The 14,411-nt window shown below is 44.9% G+C and overlaps 1 protein-coding gene across 3 annotated transcripts in view; it reads left to right on the top strand.

Moving 5' to 3' along the window:
• The first annotated feature begins 709 nt into the window (after nt 1–709).
• Nucleotides 710–14,411, top strand: part of CNNM4 (cyclin and CBS domain divalent metal cation transport mediator 4) — a 64,271-nt gene continuing 50,569 nt past the window's right edge. For 2 of the 3 annotated variants that reach the window (XM_069071907.1, XM_069071904.1), the window contains exon 1: nt 710–2,102. In XM_069071907.1, coding sequence (XP_068928008.1) covers nt 710–2,102 — 1,393 coding nt within the window. The remainder of the gene's footprint in view (nt 2,103–14,411) is intronic. The other variant, XM_069071905.1, reaches the window with a different exon arrangement.

The raw sequence follows: 14,411 nt of genomic DNA, 5'->3' as shown, positions 1-14,411 counted from the left end.
TGGTCAGACCTGTGTTTTAGGATGCTCAATTGAGCAGCCAAGTGGGGGATGGGCTGGAGGGGGAGAGACTTGAGGCAGCGAAACTAGCCAGCAGACTCTCGGGTCCGGGATTGGACCTCATGACTTCTAAGGTCTCCCAGTTCTAGAGTGCTGTGATCTTGGGATGGATTGATTCTATGGGGCAAATTAAAGCACGGGGGAGGGCGGAGCGCCAACCTGTCCCAGGCTCAAATCCTCGATTTGTCACTTACACCCTTCGTGACCTTGGGCACTTCTCTCTGGGCCTTCCTCACTTTCTTTATCTGTACAACAAGGAGGCTGGACCAGATGACCTTTAATGTCCCTTTCACCTCTCAACTTCAAAAATAGTACGATCCCTGACCTTTCCAGTTCCACCTTAAAAGCCCAGACCCCCTTAAACCAGGGCAATAGGTGCCGGCATCTCCAAAGGGAGGGAAGGGAAGGAGGAAGGAGGAAGGGGTTTGAGTAGGCGGTGACATGCAAATAAAATGGGCGTGACTCCAGGCGGAGGGGGCGTGGGCCGGGTGTGTGTCTGTGGCCTGGGGGGGCGGGCCGCCGGTGTGACGTCAGGCCCGCGGCCCGGGCAGTTGGCTCGGCGGCAGCGGAGCAGCAGGAGCGGCGGCGCTGAGCGGGGCCGCGCGGCAGGGGGCTGGGGGCCCTGGGGCGCGGCGGCGGCGGCAGGAGCAACATGGCGCCGGGCAGCGGGGGCGGGGGCCTGGGCCCGGGCCCGGCGGGAGGACGGGCCCGAGGGCGCCTCCTCCTGGCGGCGCTGGGACTGCTGCTATGGGTCCGGGGTACCTGGGGCCAGGAAGAGCCCAAAATCTTGGGCATGAGGCTGATAGACTGCAACAAGACGTGCGGGACCAACTCCGAGGGCATCCTCTTCGTCTCCGAGGGCAGCCAGGTGAGCCTGAGGCTGTATGGCCTCAACCTGGACTCCTTAAGCCATAGCCAAATCACCTTCACCGAAGTGGAGACCATGCAGGATGTCCACCGATCCAACTTCTGCATCGGGATCACCAAGGACCTGATCATCCACCAACTGGGCAACCTGAGCAGAGACAACTCGAACGCGTTGCTGATCCTGGAAACCAAGTACCTAAGGAGGAGTGAGAATTCGAGGCTTTATGGCCTGTGCACCTGGAGTGGGGGAAGATGGCAAAGGTGGCCCGGGGAGGACTCCTTGGTCTTCCTCATGGAGGAAGAGCATAGGTTCCTGCCCCTGTGGCTGCACATTGTAATTGTTATGGTGCTGCTGGTGCTCTCTGGCATCTTCTCTGGCCTCAATCTAGGTCTCATGGCCTTGGATCCTATGGAGCTGAGGATCATACAGAATTGTGGCAAGGAGAAAGAGAGAAGGTATGCCCGAAAGATTGAGCCTATTCGAAGGAAGGGCAACTACCTTCTCTGTTCCCTGCTTCTGGGCAATGTGCTGGTCAACACTTCCCTCACAATCCTTCTGGATAACCTCCTTGGATCTGGAGTGGTAGCTGTGGCCTCCTCCACCCTTGGCATTGTCATCTTTGGAGAGATTGTACCCCAGGCACTATGTTCCAGGCACGGCCTGGCTGTGGGGGCCAGCACAATCGGTGTCACTAAATTGTTTATGCTACTCACCTTTCCCTTAAGTTTTCCCATCAGCAAGGTTTTGGATTATGTTCTTGGTCAGGAGATTGGTACAGTCTACAACAGGGAAAAGCTGATGGAGATGCTGAAGGTGACCGAGCCATACAATGATCTGGTGAAGGAGGAGCTCAATATGATCCAGGGTGCCCTGGAACTAAGGACCAAAACGGTGGAGAATATCATGACCCAGCTCCACGACTGTTTCATGATCAGAAGCGACGCTATCCTGGACTTTAACACTATGTCAGAGATTATGGAAAGTGGATACACTCGCATCCCAGTGTTTGAGGAGGAACAGTCCAATATTGTAGATATCCTCTATGTCAAGGATCTGGCCTTTGTGGACCCTGATGACTGCACTCCTCTGAAAACCATCACCCGTTTCTATAACCATCCAATTCACTTTGTCTTCCATGACACCAAACTGGATGCCATGCTAGAAGAGTTCAAGAAGGGTAAGGCCTAGTGGTCTGTTAAGTCTATTTGTGGAATCTTGTTAAGCCTGCTGTGACAGATTCTGTTTGTATATAGCCTGTGCTCTCTTCTCCATCACCTCCTGTTATTCTGAGAGACTGCCTATGGGGTGAACAAAAGCATTTAAGAGAATCTAACCCTTGTTTCATTACTTCAGGTGGTGGAATGGGGAGAGTTCCAAATAACATTTTGAGGGCTTTAAAAATTCAATGGAATGCAGGCAGATTATTCAGTGTTTGCAATAGTAGTGTCATAGCTTCCTAGACTGAAGACATCAGCCTCTCTTCATTGGTCTTTTAGGCATATTTAATGGGCCTTCTCTTGCTCTGTACTTTTCCGACTCATCAGTTCTTGGCTACCTCTCAAGAGGCTGACTAGAAAGGCAGTAGGAGAGTTTTACTCATCAGTCCCAAACCTAATGTACACACATCACCTTCCTTCCATCAAAGCTTTTATCCAGGATCAAGCCACACTGTCAAGAAGTCATTTATGAACTAGAACATGTCCTTGGGTTTCAGCAGCAAGGGGGTTGAAAGGGAGGAAAACTGGCATTTTTTGAAGAGTTGAAAACAAAATTTTCACTTGAACCAGGCAGGCTTTTTCTGAGGCTTCCTTTTGCAAACCACAGTTGTCTCTCGTTCCAGGTCTCATTTTTGATAGTTTAGAGACACCTCCTTTTGGACTCATTCTCTTTCCAGTCAAGGTAGCCATAGGGAGATTGAATTGCACCCATTATCCTTGGAATGACTTCTGAACCTTAGTTTGGGACTGGGAAGGAGGTAGGACCCAGGAAGTTATTTCTGGAACATGGAGTGGAGTCAAGTTGGGGAACTGACTAGATTGCTTGTGTCGGGCTAAAAAGGGGAATAGCAGGAGCTGAACATGACAGGGAAATAAGATGGCTTTTGGGAGCTGGAGCTGGAGTGGTGGGTAGTACTCTAGATTATTTTGTTCTGTTTCTGAAGGGTGACACCCCTCCCTCCTGCTGCTCCCCACTGTGATTTATCAGTTTGACTCTAAACTGGTTAAATGATTTCCCACCCTCCACCCCCTGGTCAGTCAGTCTGCAAGCTTTTATTAAGTGATTACTGTTTACCAAACCCCCTGTAATGCCTCTGGATTCAAAGATAGGGCCAACCGGCTTTGTCCTCAAGGAGCTTACATTCTAAAGGAGACCACAGGTATATAGTAATATCTTTAGTCTCCCAGTTTCCTAGCATTGAGAATGCATTTCAGTCTTGGGGGACAGCCAAGAAAAAGGCATGGAGTGGGGAGGGAGATAGAATGTTTTGATTTTTTTTTCCAGGAACAGCAAGGAGACCAGTAACACTGGATCTTAGAGTATGTGTAGGAGATGGAAGTGTAAGAAGACTAGAAAGGTAGGAAAGGGATCAGGTTATGAAGAGCTTTAAGAGCTAGGATGCATTTTAGGTGACACTTGAACCCAGCTAACTAGGTCTTTCTGACTCCGAGGATGTTCTTTTATAGAGTTAGTCAGATTAAACCTACACATTGGGATAGAGGTGCCGTAGTACAGCGGAAAGAGCATTGGGTTTGGAGGCAAGAGGATCTGAGTTCCAATTTTGATTCTGCCACTGACTGTGTGACCTGACAGTCCACTTCATTTCCATGAATTTCTAAAAAATGAGAGGGCTGGACTAGATGAGGGGTGGGCAAGCTTTTTTGTATGGCCTATGAACCATTTTTACATTTTGAAATAAAGTTTCAAGTAAAGTTATTGCATTTAAAAATATAAAAACTATTCTCAGCTCACAGGCCAAGGGCTAGATCTGGTCCTTGGGCTATAGTTTGCCCAGCCCTGGACTAGATGACCTCTGTGGATCTTTTATTTGTAATCTATAATCCCATAGGTTTGGCAGTTTAAAAGATGAGGAACTATGAAGAAACTGGCTAGGACCCACCCACTGTAAAATGGGGCATTACCTTCCTAGAGGACTTCTCACTGGGAAGTAGGAGGGGGGGGGGGTGGTGAAATTCATCAGAAAGAAACCAGCCCATACTCTGGTGCTTCAATTCACTAATAGCCTGAGGAGGGACTTTGGGGAGAAGGGGGTACATAAGCTTGATAACTCAGTCTTGCTCAGGTTCCCAAGCTTATCAGGATTTAGAACTGACCTAGTACAGTTTTATGTAGATGAAATGGCTGGAGAGATCAACTAACTTCCCTGGTGTCCCACAGCTAATAGGTAACAGAGCCAGGACTAGAACAGTAGTCTAGTGTTATTACAATTAAATCACTAGTCAGTCAACAAGCCCCAAGATACCTTTTTGTGATAATAACCTCCCCACCCCAGACCCAACCAAATGTCATGTCAGGCCAGTGACCTTAAAAATTTTGGGATAGTGTGTGGTTTTCTTGCCTTTTCTGCTGATCTATTTTTTCGACTGGACCTATGATTTCATTGATATACGAACTCTGAGTAAGGAAAATTCTTAAGGATGAAGTTTAGGACTTTTCTGGACCCACTTTCCATAATCTCTGACATTGTGTTAAGGTCTGAGATAGCATCACTTCTGATCATGAAACAGTCCATGTTAGAGAGCTGCCTGCCCAAGGTTATGTAGCCATCATGTATCTGAGCTGGAACCTGAGCCCAAGTTTTCCTTACACTGAGTAGCCTGTGTGTGCTACAATGCACCATGTCCCGCAGTCTCACAGGATTAAACTTTCTCTAAATTGTTTGCTGGAAAATGATCCTGAGTGTTTCTTTTCCCCATGCCTATCCGTCATTCATTAAATTCTGGGACCACCTAGAGTCATTCACAAAACATCCTTTTCACCTCTTTACATTCTAGATGAAGATTTAACCAGATTGATTGGCTCTTGTCATAGTCTCTCTGGCCCCTAGATTCAAGAGGTACTGAATTTGGATACTTAACTCAAGCCCAGTTTGGTTAGTGAGAAAAATAGCAAATAGCTTTAAACTCTAACGTGGAATAACTTTTCTAGCCATTGTTCTCCCTCCCCCACTCTGCCCCCCAGGGAAATAATCTCAGTAGCTATAAAGCCAAAAATAAGCCAGATTTGGGCTCTCCGGAGCACTCATTATCTTTCCCCATCCCTCCTTCCTTAGGATCTACAGTGTTGCAGGCACAGCCCTGAAGGGAGATGGTAGCATAGTACCATAGTAAAAAGAATGACCAGATCATAGATCTAAAGCTGAAAGAGATCTTAGAGGTGGTCTCGTCCAACCTCCAGGTCTTCCAGTTGAGGAAACTGAGACCCAGACTGGTTAAGTAACTTGCCTATAGTCACAGGGGAGTAAGTTCTTTTACCTCAGTCTCCTTTCCACTGTACCAAGCACTAGAAAGGCCATCTCTGTCCTAGTAAAACATGATGCTGTCATGTACACAGAGAAGGCAATCAATCACCTTCACTTCAGAAACTCTTGTAGCCTTCTGGAACTCTTTCAACACAGTGAGGATATTGAGCGAACTAGGCTTTTTTCATCAGCAGCCAAAATAAGGGATAGGAACCCTATATACAACAAAGTGGCCCTGAGATGGGAAGATTGAAGGGACCAGAAGGGAGGATGTAGCCCCAGGGAAAGGCTGTAACATCAAAGTTGGGAGGTCTCTCCAAGTATTCTGGAAATTTATTGTGCTGAAGAAGCTTATAGCAGATTTTTCATGTAACTGCCAGGAGCTAAAAATACCTAGCCAGGCTGTAAGAGAAGAAGAGAAACTATTAGGAAGAAATATAGAGAGATGTTTAGGGCCAGGGATGGACCAGCAGGACAAAGGCGTTGGTCCTTGGATTTGTCTTCTTTGTGCCTTTGTTTCTCTTAACAGGGTGTAAAAGAAGCCCCAGCAAGCAGTTTTTTTTTTTTTTTAAAGGCTTTACCAATTAGTAATTAAGGGGCTGAGGTGTAACCTGGGAGAGTACAGTGTAGATTTTGAACTGTGTCCTAGAAACTGTTTTGAACAGGCTGGAAGAGCCTCCATTCTCCCAAGTCATTCGGCAAACATTTATGTGCCTGGCATTGTACTACATGCTAGGAATACTGAGACAGAAATGAAGCATTCCCTTCCCTTACAGTCTATTGCAGGAAACAACATGTACACATAAATATGTGAAATAAATGGAAGGCCAGTCTGTGGGGGAGGCTCTAGAAGCAGGGAGGAATAGAAAAGGGCCTTGGGTAGGCGATGGCACTTGGACTGAGTTTTGAAGGAAACTAGGGATTGTATGAAAGGCCTGTGATAGGTGAGGCAGGCATGGGGGAGCACCTCTGCAGACTCTGGGACAGAAGCAGTCACCATCAGCAAACTTGTATTAAGCGCAAGACTGTCGATTTCACCTTTGCAGCATCTCTCAAATATGTTCTCTTCTCTCCTCTGGCACTATCATCATCCTAGTACAGGCCCGAATCTCACACCTGGATTATTGTAATAGCCTGCTTGTGAGTCTGCCTTCCTCAAGTCTCTCCACTCCAACCAGCCACCAAAGTGGTTTTCCTAAAGTACAGGTGCAGCCATATCAATCCCCCCCCCCCCCATAAACTCCAGCAGCTCCCTGTTGTTTTGAGTATCAAATACAAAATGCTCTTTGTGGCATTCAAAGCCCTTCATAATCTATCCCCACCAGTTTTTTCTAGTCTTATTACTCCTTACTGCCTGCCATGTACTCTGATCCAGTGATGCTGGCCTGGCTATTCCACAAACAAGATACTCCATCTCCTGGCTCTGGTCACTGGGCATAGTCTCTGGCCGTGGCTGCTCTCCCCCCCCCCCCCCCCCCCCCCCCCCCCCCCCCCATGCTTTGCCCCCTCACCCTCATCTGCCTGCTTCCTTGCTTCCTTTTCTGATCGCCGTTAATTCTAGTGCCCTCGAGCCTTCCCTCTTTTGGTTCTTCTTTATCCTGAATATAGCTTGTTTGTATATACTTGCTTACTTTTTGCGCCGCCCCCCCCCATTACATTGTGAGCTTCTTGAGGGCAAAGGCTCTTTTTTCCCTCTTTCTGCATCCCCAGTATTTTGCGCACTGACTGATTGACTGACAAACCATTTAAAGGGCTAGGTGCTGCCCCCAAGGAGCTTAAAAGAGGACATAGCTAATCTTTCTTTCTAGAGCCTAGCTGAGTTCATCAGTCACCAGCTCCTAGTCTTGCCTTCAGTGTTGTAGATTAGGAAGATTTAACTGCCACAGCCCTAATTGCAGGGTTTTTTTCCTACCCCAGATACCTGGTCCTGGCCCCTGAGGGCACCCCAGTGGAATGAACCTCCCCCTCTTGAGGAAGGTTTAGAGGGAGATATCTAAAGTTCTAGATTCTCTTTAAAATCCACATTTCAGCTTTTAGCAAAGTCTCCTCTACTCTTCTTCCAATTTACTACTGCCCCTCCCTGACACTAAGCCCGTCTTTTGACCTTCTTATCTGCCTCCACCCACCTATCTAGTCCAGTGTTGGGTATAAACTTTGTGTCCTCTGCCCAGCTGTGCCATTGACTCACAATGTGACCTTGGACTTGTCTTTGCTTCTCAAGCTCAGCCTCCCCTTCTAGTAAAAGTCAGAGTAGGTCGAATGGAAAAAAATGCCTACAAATATTATAAATACATACTCTTATCTCTTCATTAGTCACTTTCACCTTCATTTTCCCATTTGCTTTGGATCTTGTCCCCTGACTTTTCTTCCACTAGCTGGCTTTTTCTGTATAGATATTTTGTGCAGCCCTGTACTGGAGCTGTCATACAACTCTGTAACATTCTTCAGTGGTCTATGATTTGGTCTCTAGGAGAAGTTGCTTTGAAGCAGATTTATCTGAGGAGGTGATAGGACCCACTCCCTCTTAGATAATTCTCCTGGAACACAGGGCACAGGCTGCAGTTCTGAGCAGTCGATGTGTCCAATAAGTGTCCTCTTTTTTAGCATCATGGCTATGGGACAGTGGTGGGGATGGGAGTGGGGGTGGAGTAGCCAGATAGGCACTTTGAAGTATGAAAGTAATACGTCAGCCTCCCTGGATAATTGGGAATCAGAAACAGTTTGCTTTATTAGCATGTCCAGGGCAAGGAAGAATAGTTAGCAGATGTGTGAATCTTTAATTTTACATTTTGGTCTCAATCTATTATTTAAGTAAAGGATTTTGTCCTAGATTATAAACCTTTAGTAATTGATTTTTTTTCTTTTTATATTTTACAAAGATAATTGAACTTTATGAGCTTTATGCTTTCACATCAAGAAACTAATCACAATTTTTTTTTCAGGTAATAAATAATACTTCTGATTAAGGTAAAAGACCTTATATAATTACCTTTGAAATGAAAAGCATTATGATGCAGTGGGAAGGATGCTGAATTTGAAGTCAGAGAAGCTGGAATCAAACCTCAGCTTTTGTCTCTTATTCCCTGTTGGGATCTTGGTCAGATTGCTTCATCTTGGGGCCTCGGTTTCTTCAAGGAAGGAGTTGGGCTTAAAGGTTCTTAAGGTTCTTTCCAGCACTAGATCTGCAAAACAACAAAAATTTTGCTAATTATTCTTTTCTAGGAATATTAGAGGGGCGTGTGTGTGTGTGTGTTTCATACAAGTCATAGCAGCAGTGGGTTTTGAACTCAGTTTATCTGACTTGAGGTCTTACACCTTCATGGGTGCTGTACGTGCCTTTCACATTTGAAGAGGATACTGTTTATTGTAGCTGTGAAAGGGAGCTGAGGAGACATATGAGGCCCAGCTGGGTTCGGGCACTCCCTGTGACCCATCCTAGCTATGGGATTGTGGTGCTCCCCTGGCAACTTTTGAAGACTAGCTAGAAACTGCAGAGCTGCTGATCTGTATTGGTAAAAGGAGTTCCAAAATGGGGATATGTACTAGAAATGCCTAATACTACTTGTTGTAGCAGCAGCAGCGGCACTAATAATTTAATAAGTGCCATTTTTTCTGTGGCACTGTTACTTTGAGAGGTAACTTGTTGGTGCAGTGCATAGAGTGCTGAGTCTGGAGTCAGGAAGTCCTGAATTCAAATCCATCCTCAGACATTTACTAGCTGTCTGATTCTGTGAAGGTCACTTAACCTCTGCCTCAATTTCCTCAAATGTAAAATGGTCACAAGAATAGCACCTGCTTCACTGAGGATCAAGTGAAGTCATGTTTGTGAAGTGCTTAACCCAGGCACAAAGTAAGTATAGAAATGCTGGCTGTTATTATTATTGTCACATAGAGTTTGCTTTGGAACTCCTAAGGACAGAAACTGTAGAAAATCTTCTATACTTCTCCTATACTAAAATTCTGTTGGGTTTAAGACTGGATGCCTTTATCAGAGGCATACTCAGAGTCCCACCTAGAGAATCTTCTTGGTACTATGGACTTGAGAATGTCCTCTGACCCTTAAATTTTGCCTCTGACCCTTACCTTACCTGTCTGACTTTGGACAAGTCACTTAACTTCTCTGGGTCTCAGTTTCGTCGTTTGTAAAATGAGAGGGTTGTACTAGATGACTTCCAGCAACGTCCCTTGTAGCTATCTTTGTAATCCTGAAAATTCACGTTTTCCATTATGAAATTGAGTACATCTTGTTCTTTTGTAAAATAAAAATAAGAAATAAATATGATACTTTCCTATGTTTTTTACTGTAGCAGCTTTCTTGTAAAGAACAGGAGTCCAGTCTCAGGATATTTCCTACCTATTTCCTCTCTGAGTCCTTGGGAAGAGCAAAGTATTTTTTTTGCCTTTTTTTTTTTGAGGGGGGAAGGTAGGGCAATAGGGGTTAAGTGACTTGCCCAAGGTCACACAGCTAGTAAGTGTTAGGTGTCTAAGGCTGGATTTGAACTCAGGTCCTCCTGACTCCTGGGCCAATTCGCTTCGCCACCTAGCTGCCCCTAGAAAGGTACTTTAATTTCCATCATGTAGCTTATCACTGTGCTAAATTCTGGGAATACAAAAAGAGACAAATGATAGTCTCTGCCCCCAAGGAGTTTACAATCTAATGAGGAAGACACCATGCAAACAAATATAGATGAAGCAAGCTTTATGTAAGATAAATAGGAAATATTTGACAAAAGGAAACCACTAGAATTAAGGGGAGTTAGGAAAGGCTTCCTGTCAAAGATGGGTTTTTTTGTTTCTTTGGTTCAGTTGGGTCTGACTCTTTGTGACCCCCATTTGGGGTTTTCTTGGCAAAGATAATGGAGTGGCCTACCATTTCTTCCTCTAGCTCATTTTGCGGAGGAGGAAACTGAGGCAAACAGGGTTAAGTGACTTGCCCAGAGTCACACAGTAAGTGTCTAAGGTCAGAATTGAACTCAGGAAGAGGAATCTTCCTGACTCCAAGCCTGGCACTCAGTGGCTTTGGGGGAGAACATTGCAGTTATGTGGGACATACAAAAAGAATGCTTGGAGCTGAGAGGTAGAACAGAACTCTGGAATCCTTGAGGAGGCTAGTGAGGCACTCTATCAAAGAGATGTGATGGAGAGTAAGGTGTAAGACTGGAAAGGCCTGAGGGGACTAGGTTTAGGCAAGGCTTTGCTAGTCAAATGGAGCATTTTTTATTTGATCCTAGTAGTGATAGGGAGCTACTGCAGTTTATTGAGTTGGGGGATGACCTAGTTAGACAGGCCCTTTAAGAAAGTCATTTTGATGGCTGAATGGTGGATAGGTTGGAGATAAAGCCTCTTATTCATAGCAGGTTTATTGTTTCCTGGGAACTTCTATAGGTAAGGGTAGAGGTGGGAGCAAAATCACAGTGTATTTGATGTTTAGCGCCTTCTCTCTCCTTTTCTCTCAAGCATACATACATTTGACATTTTCTTCTGGCTAAGTCAGATTATATGGACATCAAGAAGAGAGAGGTCAAGGGGCGGTTAGGTGTCACAGTGAATAGAGCACTGGCTCTGGCATCAGGAGGACCTGAGTTCAAATCCAGCCTCAGACACAACACACAAAAAAACTAGCCGTGTGACCTTGGGCAAGTCACTTAACCCCAATTGCCCTCCAAATAAAAAAGGCAAAAAAAAAAGAAGAGAAGTCAAGAGGGAGATAAATAGCCTTAGGGACATGCATATAGATTAAGAAAGATCGTACCAGCAGATCAGGAAAATGGGAGATTTTGATAAGGATCATTTATTGCAAGCACACATGGCATAGTGAATAAGAGTTCACTTTGACTTTGAGCCAGTCCCTTAGTCTCTCAGGGCTCTAGGGAACATCCTAAGACTGGGAGACAGAAGGTGCTTTTGACTGGAAGAGGGCATTTCTTATTCTGAGAGAAGGAGAAATCATAGGTCTAAGTCAATGTCCTTATGTGTAAGGCACTGAACTCAGAACTGGGAATACAAAGAAAAAAAGTCACAGCTGCCCTCAAGCAACTTAGATTCTGCTGAGACAAGTATGAAAGTAAACACAAGATTATCTTGAGAACAGAGAGAATCCTTGTAGTCATGGGATGGATTAAGAAGGCTTCAGGTTGCTGAACCTTAGAAGATAAGGACTGAGAGAATTCCAGCTGAAGAGGGGGAGTCCATTCTGGGTACGGGGAATTAATTGGTTATGCTGATAGTCAGATGGAGGAGGTAGAATCTCAAATTTCAAATCTCCTCTGGTAGTACAACTTAACTGGAATGAATAATGTGAAATAAAGCCAGAAGAGGAGCTTAGAGCCATTTGTGAATGGCCTTCAAAGTCAGTCTTAGGACATGTCTTTATTCTAACGGCGATGGGATGCCCCTGAAGCTTTTTGAGCAGAGGGGTTACAGATCTGTGTTTTAGCCATATTCCTTTGGCGCCTGTAAAATGGATTAGAAGGGCAAGCCCATTAGGAAGCTATTGTAAGAGTCTCAAGGTGAGTTAATAAAGGGTGGTGGCTATATGAGTAGTGAGAGGGAAGCTGATATGAGATATTGTGGAGCCAAATGAACAGGACTTGGCAGTTGATTGACTTTGGTGGGGATAAGATTGAGGGAAGGACCTGCAGGAAGATTTATGGGCTAGTTGAACCTTAGGATTTGTTTGCTTTAGAGGGAAGGCTTTTTTAGAGGTTGGGCTTTTTTAGTCATAGTTGTATAGTTGGCAGCCACCTCCTATTAGGCTGCCTCTCAGTCACTACCCAAGAGGCTAGGCCCTTCAATTCAGTATTTGCTCTAGGCAGGGCTGTGCTGATTCTCCTTCAGGAGCTTTTTTTTTATTTTTTGGAGGGGGGAAGGCAGGGCAATTGTGGTTAAGTGACTTGCCTAAAGTCACACGGTTGGTAAGTGTTAAGTGTCTGAGGTCAAATTTGAACTCAGGTCCTCCTGACTCCACGGCCCGGTGCGCTACTCACTATGCTACCTAGCCTCCCCCTTTCCTTTTTTTTAGGAGAGTGAGAATCCTCTCCATCACCATTTTCAGCTGTGTGCTTAGATTTGTGAGATTCTTCACATTTGCCTCATTGATAGACACTCATATCATGCTTTAGTTTTTCCTTTATTTAATGCCCAAATGTGCCATGATGTCTCATTTGTAAAATATATTTTGGTTAGAGCACTCCCATTTTTTAAAGAGACTATGCTATAGTAATCAGCATGACTTAGTAGAGCACTGGGCTAGAGTCACATCTCAATCCATCATGGATCTTCAGCGATCTTGGTGGATTTATTTTACATTGGTTCTCCAGACTCCTTCACTGAGAAAGACTCTTTTTCCAGCCTCCCAGGTTGTAGGGAGTTTACGGAACTGTAGAACTCTGTGCATTCATCCCTCAGAGAGGCACTACAGACCTTCTGTGGTTTATTACCATAGCCTATCCCAGCCAAGAAGTGGGGCCAAAAAGTGTTAACATTTATAGCCAGGTATACTATTTTGCTGGAGATTCAGTTAGTCTTATGACAGGTCTTATAGGTTCAGGAGTCCCCCTGGTTTACAATCAGACCATGACCTGGGCAGGCAGCTTACTTGTCAGACTGGTTTCCCAATTCCCCTGGAAAGCCTTTGGCCAGCCTTGAGCCTTCTTGTGACTGCCCAGGCACCTGGAGAGTGCCAGGGCCTTGAGCATTGTCTGGGAGAGAAGATGCTGAATGGAATAGAAAGTTCTGAGAGCCTCATGCTTTTTCTGCATACTAGGAGACTAGCAGTAACATGCCTAGCCCCCAACCCTTCATCAGCTGCCTTGGGAAATTCTAGAAGAATATTTCAGACTGAGACAAAGATTTCTTTACAAATCAGACTTGTGATTTCACATAGGGGACTCCCATTGAGAAAACTCACCCTACCAGGGCAGATTCACAATTACTCACAATTGGTAGAATTTATAGTATCAGAAAGTTGCATTGAAAGGTAAAATGATTTGCCCAAGGCCATTAGGTATATGTCAGGCAGAACTTGAACCCAGGTCCTTCTGACTTCAAGGCTGGCTGTTGATCCATTGCTCATGAAATCATGAAATACTGGGAGATTAAATGGACTTTGTATCCTGTAAGGAAAGACTAGTGATTGATGATAGTGCCTCCTTTGCCTCTATGGCCTTCTCTCCCTATTCTTTTATGCTTTTTCCTCTTTAAATCTATACCTCTCATCAAACACTTGTCACAAGTGAGCAACTCCACATTAACAACACAGACTGTTGGCTGGGGCCAAAAAATGATGAGCATCCAACCTGAGCACAAAACCTCTTGCCAGAGGATTGTTCCCTGATTTTAGTAATTGAACTGAAATTTAGTAAATTGCATTGGTAATTCACTGATTTTATCTTTCTGAAATGTCCAGTGGCTTGTTATTTATCACTTTGACTAAAATAGGAAAAGGGACCTGGACTGAATTTCTTTGCCCTTAAGAAGAATAGAATGATAGAAAATAACACCTTAAGAAATAGAAATAACTCAGGCAGCAAGGTGGCGCAGTGAGTAAAGCGCCAGCCCTGGAGTCAGGAAGACCCGAGTTCGGTTCTGGCCTCAGACACTTAACACCCACACACAAAAAACTAGCCGTGTGACCTTGGGCAAGTCACTTAACCCCAAGTGCCCTCCAAAAGAAGAAGAATAGAAGGGTAATAACATCTTTCCATTGCTTCAGAAGTGACTGGTTTCCTATGTAGTCTAAGATTTGAGCTAAATGGTGACTTAGAATTAGGAAGGTGGTGTTGTCCTTTTCAAAGAGGACCAGTGACCTCACAGGTGATATCTTGGCTTGTGCATGAATTAAATTTAAGTTGAGGCAGAGTTGGACAAAATCATTGGACTCACTGTCTCTTCCAGGCAGGATTTAATGCCACTGAAGTTCAGTGGCAAGACAAGACAGGATGACTGGTGATGGTCCTGGATGCAGATGCTTTTGGAACAAACTGTTCTCATCTGCTCATTTCACTC

This window comes from Petaurus breviceps, unplaced genomic scaffold, assembly GCF_028583685.1.
Source record: "Petaurus breviceps papuanus isolate PSGF00001 unplaced genomic scaffold, PetGlider_PUasm1.0 90845, whole genome shotgun sequence".
Taxonomy (NCBI): domain Eukaryota; kingdom Metazoa; phylum Chordata; class Mammalia; order Diprotodontia; family Petauridae; genus Petaurus; species Petaurus breviceps.
Note: the sequence above shows the minus strand (reverse complement) of the source record. Positions and strands in the feature narration are given on the sequence as shown.